Raw genomic sequence first — 10542 nt, forward strand, 5'->3', positions numbered from 1 at the left:
CTAAGGAAAAAGGTCTCTGTGCTGCTGATTTCACCTCTGGTTTTTAGCAGTGTCTACAAGCACACACATTCTAAATAAAGAGTCTGGAAATGGGTTTTTCAAAGTATTAAATCTTACCCTGACTGTGCAACTTGCGACTGCTTTCAGTGCTGTCTTTGACTATCAAACTACCAGTTTGTTCACTGATGAAACTAATCCTGACCCTATTAAGGCATTTTTAGGAGTAGATGCTTTCTTTAATAGTTTGAGGTTGGGTCTTGTCGTGTTTCCTCCCCCCCCCCCCCCCCCCCCATTAGGAAAAGGAGATGTTTCCATTTGGTATTGTTATTCCTGTGGTGATAAATAGTCCTGTCACTGGTAAATAACCACGGGCCTCTCTTAAAAGCAGTTTTGCTCAATTAATTTGTCAAAATTGAAAACAGCACAAACGTTTGATGTGCAACTGATAAACTGATTTGTCTACATCCTATACAAATACAGTATCTTTTTAACACACCTGAGAAATGAGTGATTACATGCCATTTTATTGTTCAAAAAGCATAAAAAAGTAAAATTCTTCATCTAGATTGCTAACCTTTTCATAGAGATTAACATTATCTACAAATACATTCAGCACTGACTAGGCAGTTGTCTACTGGGGAAATACAACAGGTACGGATTTTCCACAGCAATACCCAAAGGTGGATGCAAATATGCACGTTTCCACATTTGAAAGTTTCCTCAACAAAGAGCACCAGTCCCACCAGAAGGACACAACTGCAAAGCCCTACTGGTAAAAAGCTGGAAGAGCCATAAAACCCTAAGGCAACACATTCATTTTTGAAGGTCAGCTCAAAGAGCATGGAGTTCTGTGCACCACAGCCACAGCCCTTCCTAAATGACTGGATTTTCCTTCACAAAACCTTTTGGATAAACACCACCAGCATCTGAAGATGAACACTAGCAATCAGTGTGGCAAATCTGTACCTTTTGCATATCCCTGTCAACTATTTAAACAACAACTGAAAAAAAAAAATGGAAAAAATAAACAGAAAAATAAACAAAACAAAAAAAAAACAAACAAAAAACCAAACTTCTACCAAAAAAATAATTAGTTAGTTAGGTACAACTCTACTTACTGTATCTACAAGTCCTCTAGGAAATGACTATAATACTATTTCTGATATGAATGGCCATTACCTAAACAAAGCTTTTAACGTAACTGTAAACAAGAGCGACGTTTCCATGCCAATACCCAACCGATCTGCCTCCTGTGCTGAACGTTGAAACAGAGTCAAATGCTATGTTATACTAAAGAACAGTTACTACAATACAAATAAAGGGCTGGAAGGGAACCTGGCTAGTTTCATGGTTTATTTCTAAGCTGCCTTAATGATTCTAAGGTCAATTTCGTATTTAGATTGATTCAATAGTTACCACACGATCAAAATTGAAGCAAATTTGTCCTGGTCAAGCTTTTCACCCTCCCCCAGAGATGAGCAAATTAATATATTGCAGGGACTAGATTGTGATACAGGGAAAAAGCTGGGGGAGGACCTAATTATAGCCAGAAATATGACAGGGTGTCCTCCCGTTATTTGTTTTTCTAAAAAATCCTCATTCAAGATAATGTTTGTCTTTGTTCTCCTTATCTAAATTTATCTTTAAAAACACATAGAGAATATAGCTGTACATGAAAACTCTGGTGAGTTTAATCTCAGGAGCACAGTTGAATCAGTTATCTTACCACATCTGATTAAACCTAAAATCAAATTATTAAGGCATGTGAAAGCACGGGCTACGTGTTCAGACAAGCCCAGCAGAATTTGTAGGTCAAATTAAAACACTAGATTCCACCTGCTTCTATGAGAGCTTTGGGCTTTTTTTGTTTTCATATAAATTACATTTTAATAAAAATCACACACTCTTGTTTGCTCCCTGCCTTTTCTATTCTTCATTTAACTGTAATCCCATACACACAGATACATGCAAGATGTTCCAGCACCGAGACAGGACTCCTCCTGACACCACACTCATGTTAAAATAAAACCTTTAAGATCCAGAATACATACTATAAAAGACAGTTAGAGCAACAAACACATTTGATATGTCCAGCAGCAGCTCCCTGCCAGACACTTAAACCAGCACAATCCTTCCCTTCCCCGCACACGACCCCCTCCAGACCGATCTGCACCAGAGCAATAATGACCTCTACCAGTGTCCTTCCCCCTCCCCGGACAGCTTTGCTGAGGTTTTCAGTTGCCATGAAGTCAGAGGCACAAAAACTTCAACATTTTTGCATGGCCTTGAGCACAGGGAGAAAAACGGGGCCTAAAGCTACGCACACACTCGATACCTTTTGTTTGACCCAATATTGAAAACGCAGGTCAAGGGGCAAACTTACACGGGGGGGATTTAAAAAAATATTTAAAAAAATACTTTTAAAAAAAGTAACATTTATTTAAAGAGAAAAAAAAATAGATCAGCTGAATCGCATGAGCATTTCCCTTGTTACCCACTGGAGACTGAGTGGCAAAAAGCTCTGGAGAAACAACAACAAATCAGGACCTGTGCTCCTCTATCACATCCACTCCCAAGCTCGCCGACAGCCTTCCATAAATTAATGTGCACGTTTCATAAGGGCCCTGGCATCACAGGTGAGGGGGATCTCTCTCAAAAAAAATTACTTGGGGAAACGGCACTAAAAGCAGCTTTTATGATTTGACAGTCATAAAAGACAGACACAGACACTCCCACCTTGAAACGCATGCACCAATACATAGATAATCAATCAAAAGAAGCAGAAAGTCCCCTGCAAAAAGCATTCTGCAGCCAACACCAGAAAAAAAAAAGAAAAAAAAAAAGTTGGATTTTACTCTACAATTTTCTCAATGTCACCGCTCAGTAAAACATAATGCTGGGGGAGGAGCCACTGGTCGGTGTGGGTAAATTCGGATTTCAAAAAAACTCAAGTTACCGCGTCCTCTAAGTTACAGGGGGACTCGAGGAAAAACAAAAAACCAAAAACCCAACCATGCCAAGCCCCGGTTCAATGACAACCTGACATCGCCCCGCAAAAAACCCTCCCCGGTGCGGGGCCAGGGCAGGGTCGGTCCCTGGCTTGTCGCCTGTCACCAGCCGAGCCCGGCCGCGCGGGGGGGGCCGCCGGGCAGCCCCACGCAGGACCTACCGTCTTGGAGTCCAGTTCGTGGTGGGGCTGAGCCAGGACTTTGTCTACACTCGCCGGATCCGCGAACGTAACGAACCCGAAGCCTCTGAGAGAGACAAAGAGCGAGGGGATGGGGAAGGAGGGGAAGGGGGGAGGGGGGGAGGAAGATGATGAGAACTAGAGACAAGGAGATAAGTGATAAAAATAAATCTCCGTTTCCTCCCCCCTTACCCTTCCCCAAAGCCTCCGGTTCCGAAGGAGGGAGGGCAGGAGGGAGGAGGGCGGACAGCCCCGACCCGGCCGCCCCTGCACCTCTCCGCCTCCCTCGGCCGCTTTGTTTCCTCCTCCCGGCAGGAGGGATGCGGCGCAGGGAGCCGGCCGGTCCCCAGAGCCCCACGGGCCACGCGTGGGGTGGGATGGGATGGGGCCGGGATGTGTGGAGGGGGCCACGGGGGGGTCCACCCGCCCCGACGTCAACTCGCGAAGTTTGTCATCCCGACTCGGGTGGGCGGCGGTTTTTACCTGGAGCGCTTGGTGGTGGGGTCCCGCATGACCATACACTCTCTAATTTCTCCGAATTTGCTAAAATAGTCTCTAAGGCTGTCTGCGGAGAGAGAAGCAGAGAGGCAGAGGAGGGGAAAGGGGGGGCTGTGTTTCGGGCAGGCCCCGGCGCGGCGGGACGCGGCCCACGCGGGGCGGGACGCGTGGGGAGAAGGGGAGGAGGTGGGGGGAGCGGCGAAGGAGGGGGGGGCGGCGGTCCTTACCTGGTGAGGTTTGCCAGCTGAGGCCGCCGATGAACATCTTGCTGGAGGGAGAGAAGAGAGCGGAGTTGAACGCCGGTGCGGGATCGGCCATTTTGACGGGGCACCTCACGGCGGCGCGGAGGGGCGCGGAGCGGCGAGGGAGCGGGGCGGGGAGGGGGGGGGGCGGACAACCGACCGGTCGTCCGCCTCCCCCCCCCCCTCCCCGCCCCGCTCCTCGCCGCTCCGTTTCGCTCCCCGCCGCTCGCCGACTTACCCGGGGTCGTGTTGCGCCTCGCCGGGGCTCCCCGAGGTAGCCTGACTGCCGTCCGCCTCCATGGCCGCGCGGAGCCCGCAGCGATCCGCGCCGAGCGAGAGCCCCTGCGAGGACCCCCCCGCCCACCCGCCCGCCCAACCCGCCCCCCCCCCGGCCCGCTCTAACGGGGCTCGGTTTTGCTCTCCGGTTGCTTCTTTTTTTTTTTTTTTTTTTCCTTTTTTTTTTTTTCCTTTTTTTTTTTTTTTTTTCCCCCCCTTTTCCCTTCCCCCCTCCTCCTCCTCCCTCCGCTACCGGAGGATCTCACTGGAGAGGCGCTGGGGAAGCAGCCAGATCCGTCACACGTGGGATCGGCTTAGCTCAGCGCCGCGCCGTCCCTCCCTCCCCCCGCCGCCATCCTCCCCTCCCTCCATCCCCCTTCCCCTCCCCTCCCTCCCTCCCCTTCTCTCCCCGCCCCTCCCGCCCCCGCGCCACGGGGCGGGGCCCGCAGCCGTCGCGTGGCCCGGCCGTGACGTCACCGCGCGCGCCGACGGTACGAACGGGAGCCCCGGCGAGGGGTGGGGGGGTGGTGGCGCTGGTGATAACACCGGGGCTGATAAACGGCGACACCGGCCCGGGAGAGGGACCCCACACACACACACCCACCCGTCCCGCGGCGGCAGAGCAGACCCCCGGGCTGGGGGGTGTGGGGAAAGCGGCGCGGGACCGGGGCATCCCGCACCCCCCGGCCAAGCATCTCCCGGTGGGGCGGCTGCGCTCAGGGCTCCCGGCAGCCGGTGACCCCGGTACCCCCACACCCCGGTGTCCATCCCGGTGATGTCCCCCGCACCCCAGTCCACAGAAGGTCGCAGCTCCCCTCGTGGCAGCGGTTCCCGTCAGCCCTGCGCCGCAGCGCCGGGGAAGCGGCGATGGGATGGGGTGGGGCAGGGTGGGTAGGGTGAGGTGGGATGGGATGGGATGGGATGGGATGGGATGGGATGGGGTGGGCAGGGTGGGCTGCCCGGGTGTTGCTGGGATGGCCCGAGGTGCAAACTTGGAGTTTCAGGCAAGTTTGGAATCGCGGAGCCGGGGCCACTTTGCCCAACGCTGTCAGAAACAGCCATGGATTGGGAGCACCTCAGCTCACACAAGACCTGGTGCCTCCCAGCTGAAGCCCTCCTGGCTGGGCAGCCATCCCTGCAAGAGCTGTTTTGGGGTCACCAACTATTTCAAGCTCAGCATTAATTTTATATACATATATATATATATATTTTTGAGGAGAGGAAGTGCATCAATGTACTTTCCAGCAGTGTCTAATGAAGAGGGCATAAATTAGAGGACGTATGCAGGTCTGGGAGGTCTGGCCTACCAGAGAAATACTTGCTGTGTGCACGTCATCTTCATGGTTTGCTGCAGACCACTGTAAAATTGGGATAAAATTCCCTTTACGGAGTTTGTTTAGCTGTGAGGTGCTGGGTTTGCAGGTACTCGCATGGGTCCCTGCTCCTCGTCTTGCTCCAGTGAGCAGGGAAGAGTCTGGCTGGGACAGGAGCTTTTTCTCCCCACTCTGAGCCTCCTTTAGATCTTGGCTATTTCTTGTAATAATAACCGGGAAATTACTCGTCAGGAGTGTGGTTCCTGGGGTTATATTACCCCTTTAATCTCTCTGACTGTGGTGCAGAATTTTAAAGGAGTTCCAGAAAGACGAAGCACGAGGCAAGATTGTACTGATGGACAGAGGGAACTTCAGCAGAGCTGATTACAGCCCAGGAAAAAAAAAAATTATTTCAATATATTAAAACCAAATCTCCACTGTTATCCCTCACATCAGTGAAAACTGAAGGTCAAATGGCTTCTGAAAGACTTTATCTGTACTTTCTTCTTTTTCAGCTTTCCCAGAGTGGTGGCTGGGTTCAGGCAGGTGACCAGTTCCAATCTCTTCAATCATTTTTTGGTATTTCTCCTGCACACACCGCTGAGATTTACAAATTCAGCCCATTTCTCAGCCAGCTTTCCATGGCTGTGTTTGTTTTAGCCCTGGTGGTGTTTACAAACCTGAGCAGTTCATGTATGCACATTCAGCTGGAAACACCCCCTGCCCCAGGTCCTGGCTCTGGGCACTGGCCATTTGATGGCTCTTGCAGGAGGAAAATCCCATTAATGACCGGTTTGGGGAGAGCCTGGGGCAGTGGGAGCTGCCTCACACCTGCCACAGGTCTGTCCCCAGCCCCCCCACACTCAGTGTAACCCTAAACAAAGGGGCTGACCCGGGTCCCAGTGAGCAAACCTCAAAATGTCATCACCAGGGATGCTCTGGGGGTGCATTCAGTGCTTGAAGCCCACGGGTGACAAACCAGGACCTGCCGTCCTGCTCCGTGGGCAGCACTCGTCTCCCAGGGTGCTGCTCCAGCCCCAGACTTCGCTCTGAACCAGGGAGAATTTGCAGCTTTGCTCTCCTTCTCTCCAGCCTCCCGTGTCCCTGCTAAACATCCCAGCTCCCAGCAGACTTCGGGAAGGAGTTAATGATCGCTCTGTAGCTGCTGGTCACTGGTACCAGCTCCCTGGCTGCTCAATTAAAAGTTGGAGCAGTTTTTCCTGTAACAAGGAAACTCGGTATTGATACAAACTAACCCAAATTCAGCGGAATTCAGCAAGCCCCATGTGCTCACACAGCACCTCCTGCTCATCACCACGCTTTAACCTGACTGATTGCCCCTCCGTCTGTGGCAACTCTGGTTCACAGAGCCGAGACTGAGAGACTGAGTTTGGTAAGATAAATATTTATAAGGCTTAAGTAGCATGGGACTCATTGAAGATGCAGAGGTCCAGAGAGCCTGATTGCTGAAATAAATAGAGCTTGGGCTCCCAGACCAGGCAGGGGGGAGCCCACCACCCACCCCGAGGTCGTGTGCCCCACCCAGTGCAGTGATGCTGGGTGGGTGCATCTGCCACAGCCTGCCTAGAGAATGAGTTCCATCTATCTGCTGCTGGAGAAATCTGCATTTATGTTTTGTATCCTCTATAAATTCAGTGTCGTAATAAAAAAGGGTCTAAATCTTTACTGAATAATTCATTTTCATCCATAGGGAAGAAATAATGACCGATATTATATTCCATCTATCGTTTAGTAAGTTCTGGAGATTGATGGGCTGGTGGGTTTCGGAAATCCCTGATGAGTAACAACACACTGCCTGCTGCCCTGCCTGGTACCCACACCTGACAAATGTTATTTAGACAGCACTGGGGGGGAAGCATGCACCCGGGAGCTGCCAGGAAATCAAAGATCATTAGGATCATTTAAAATGCAGAATATGTAATTGCAAACAATTGGTCTTGTTGATGCATCCCTGCCTTTGGTATTGCCCCAGTCTGCAGAAAGTCTGCTGATCCTCACTATCCACCTGCATTTCCTAGTGGTGAGCTGGACACCTCTCCCCAGTTTGCCCATCCCTCTCTTAGGTACCAGCTGCTGGATTTCTCTAGGTAAAAGCCCAACCCATGTGCCACCCCCAGGCTGCAGGGTTTGCAGGTCCCTGGAGCTGGCACTGCCCTTCTCCAGAGCCTGCCAGAGAAACACCAAAAAAAGCCACTCAAGGTTGGCTGTGCAATCAGGAGTTACCTGAACACAACAGCCAGTCCCTCAGCTGGAATGGGTTATCCTGGAACCAGCAATCTTAGGGAAGCAACAGCAGCTCACACCTAGTGCAAAGGGAGCTCCAGATTTTTTGGGCAGGCACTGAAGGGTTTCCTGGTGGAAGTTCCAGATCTCCATCAAGTTATTTCAGCATCTTGCTAATGGGAACATTACACTGACCTTATTAAAAACATCAGGGTTTTTATCTCGAGAAAACAATATTTTTCAACTGTTTCAAAAGAATAGAACCCAAATATTACCAGTCCCATCTTTTAGATGATAAGGGATGGGGGGGAGAAAGCTCTGTGCTGAAAGATTTCAAAGCTGGCTTTGTTTTCATCAGCTTTGAAATCAACAGACAGCCCTGAGAATTTTGTTTTTCAGAACTACAGTGTTTAATTCTATTTACTACTTCCAGGCAATTCTATATATATACACACACTGAAAAACCCAGCCAAACAACTTTAAACAACTCCTCCTGCTTTTTTCAGATGTGTCATTTCTCCTGCGGGGAGGATTGCAGGATACGGATCAATTAAGTTAAACACAAAAACAAAATGGGAAGGAGAGGCAGGGGAAGAAGAAGGTTTGTTTTGTCTCCATGCAGCTCTCCCTGCTTGATCTGAGCCAGGTGATGGGCTCACAGACACCTTATCTTCATCCTAAGGAGGGCTTCCATGCAGATTTTTTCAAGGACCTTTTCCTGACGGTGCCGACAGCAGCTGAAAACCCAGCTCCCCACTCCTGTGCTTGGAAATATCTGAGCAGCCCAGGTCCTGCCTGGGCTCATCCCTCAGGAGGGGGCAGCTGTGGGACAGGGGCTCTAAGGAAGCACCAAAGAGCCCAGGCTTTGGTGCCACTTCCCCTCCCCAGTGTTGGCCCCTGGGCTGATGCCCTTTTGGGGCCACAAGAACCTGTGGCAGAGTTCTGGCAGCAATCCTGTTTCCCTCCCTCGCCCGAGATGAGGCTGTCTACCTTATTTTTCTACCTGATTGATTGTTACCAAAGGCCCTCAAGATCCTCTGATGAACTGTTCCAGAAGTCCAAACTCATATTATTAACTATGAATCTTCTCCTATAAATAATTCCCAGAAGTAGATCAATGCTACAACGGAGTCAATGGATTCATTGGAACCATTTCTTCCTGTTACTCCTGTATCTCTTTTTTTTTTTCTCCCTGTTGCCACTAATCAATTATAATGATAAAACTACCTTGGAATACCCCCAAAATAAAGATAAACAGTGTGTATTATCAGAGGCTGGGAATGTGTGCAGCCCTGAAGATGCGTTACCTTCTCTGTGGCACATTTGTTTTCCCCTACAGACAGTCAAGGGGGAAAAAAAAAATAAAACCAAGGCACAGTAAATGAATGGTCTGGATGTAACACAGCATTAATTCCCTGACCTTCTGCGTTGAGTGACTAAGAATCTCAATCTCAATTATTCCTTTCATGATGGAATCCAAAATAGACATAGCAAGTCCTCACATTCTTGCTCAAAACCAGTAGAGGTGGAAGGAGAGGAGCCAGCCTGAGCATTTGGTGCTGAAGCCACATCCCTTACCAGTCCCATGTCATTCAAAACAACTGACTGCAGGAGAAAGCAGGAGCATCCAAGGAGAAAGACTGCCAAACGTGCACAGGCAGGGGCTGGATAAATCCAGGCCCACTGTTATGTTTGCACACACACTTAAAATTCACGAGTCTGAAGCTGAATTGGGAGTAGGAAAACCAAGTCACCTTTTGAAGTTTGGGCATTACTGCACTTGAGGCACACTGGGAATGCCAAACCCACCCACTGCTGGTGTTTCATCTCATTGTTACGGAGTTAACTGCTCTGTTTACTTTCCTCTGGTTAATCAAATAATTCTTATTGCTTATACAGCAAATCCCATCTCCATTAAGCTCACATCAAAGAAGACACAACCAAGAACGTTCCCATGCAGCTTTAGCCTATCTCAGCACAGATCTTCCAGGGGTTTGGGACTGTCCCAGCCACCCCAGCAATGTCCATCAGCTGAGCAGACCCTGCTCAGGCTCAGCCCTCTGCAGGTGTTTTCCTGTGCTCCATGAGCATGGATAAGCTCCAGCCCCAGGTGTGAACCTCTCTGAGCAGGGGCTGCTCTCAGCCACCCTTGGTGGTCACAGTGTCCCAGCAGCATGCAGGCTGTCACCAGGGCTCCTGGGTGTCCCCATCCTGCAGTTACCATTGATGCAGCCCCCTGGTTTTCAGCACAGCCAGGCCTTGGACTCGGGTTCTGGCCAGGCCCTGGGGTAGCATGTGGAGAGGCTGCCAGGAGCCTGGGAGACAAGAAGCCATCCACAGCCCCTGGCCACATCTAAAATTCCAGCATCGTACGTCAGGAAGAAATGTGCCTGGGTAAATGCAGCTGTAAGGACACTAAAACACCATAATTTAATTCCAACCACATCATCAGGGAGGCAGGGATCAGATAAGCACAGAGAGCTCAGGAGAGCCCAGGCTGGTGTTTGCCCACGGTGCTGGGCTCCTGGGAACCAGGCTGAGACCCAGCCCAGCCCTGCACCCCCACCTCACCCACCAGATGGAGCAGATCTGGGGCTTGGAGAGCATCTCGTGTGCTCCTGGTGGGACGTCACAGGCAATCAGAGTGCAGGAGACATCCTCTGCTCCCCCTGCCCTGTGCTCAAACCGCTGCACCCAGGACAGGCACATCCCTCCCCCCCTCCCCTGGGAGGTGTTTTGATCCCTGCTGACCTTCCCCAACCCTGGGCAGTCCCAGGCCCTC

General features: G+C 50.5%; 1 protein-coding gene across 40 annotated transcripts in view; it reads right to left on the reverse strand.

Annotated features, from left to right (window-relative positions):
• Positions 1-4308, reverse strand: part of MSI2 (musashi RNA binding protein 2) — a 195649-nt gene extending 191341 nt beyond the window's left edge. For 34 of the 40 annotated variants that reach the window (XR_011730178.1, XM_071765516.1, XM_071765513.1 and 31 more), the window contains exons 1-4: positions 4166-4308; positions 3913-3953; positions 3671-3752; positions 3170-3254 (exon numbers count right to left, since the gene is read on the reverse strand). Coding sequence is in view for 39 of the 40 variants with exons in the window: in XM_071765516.1 (XP_071621617.1) it covers positions 3170-3254; positions 3671-3752; positions 3913-3953; positions 4166-4227 (270 nt within the window). In the remaining variant the exon portion in view is untranslated. The remainder of the gene's footprint in view (positions 1-3169; positions 3255-3670; positions 3753-3912; positions 3954-4165) is intronic. The other 6 variants (XM_071765511.1, XM_071765499.1, XM_071765507.1 and 3 more) reach the window with 1 other exon arrangement.
• Positions 4309-10542: the final 6234 nt, after the last annotated feature.

This window comes from Heliangelus exortis, chromosome 21 (genome assembly GCF_036169615.1).
Source record: "Heliangelus exortis chromosome 21, bHelExo1.hap1, whole genome shotgun sequence".
NCBI lineage: Eukaryota > Metazoa > Chordata > Aves > Apodiformes > Trochilidae > Heliangelus > Heliangelus exortis.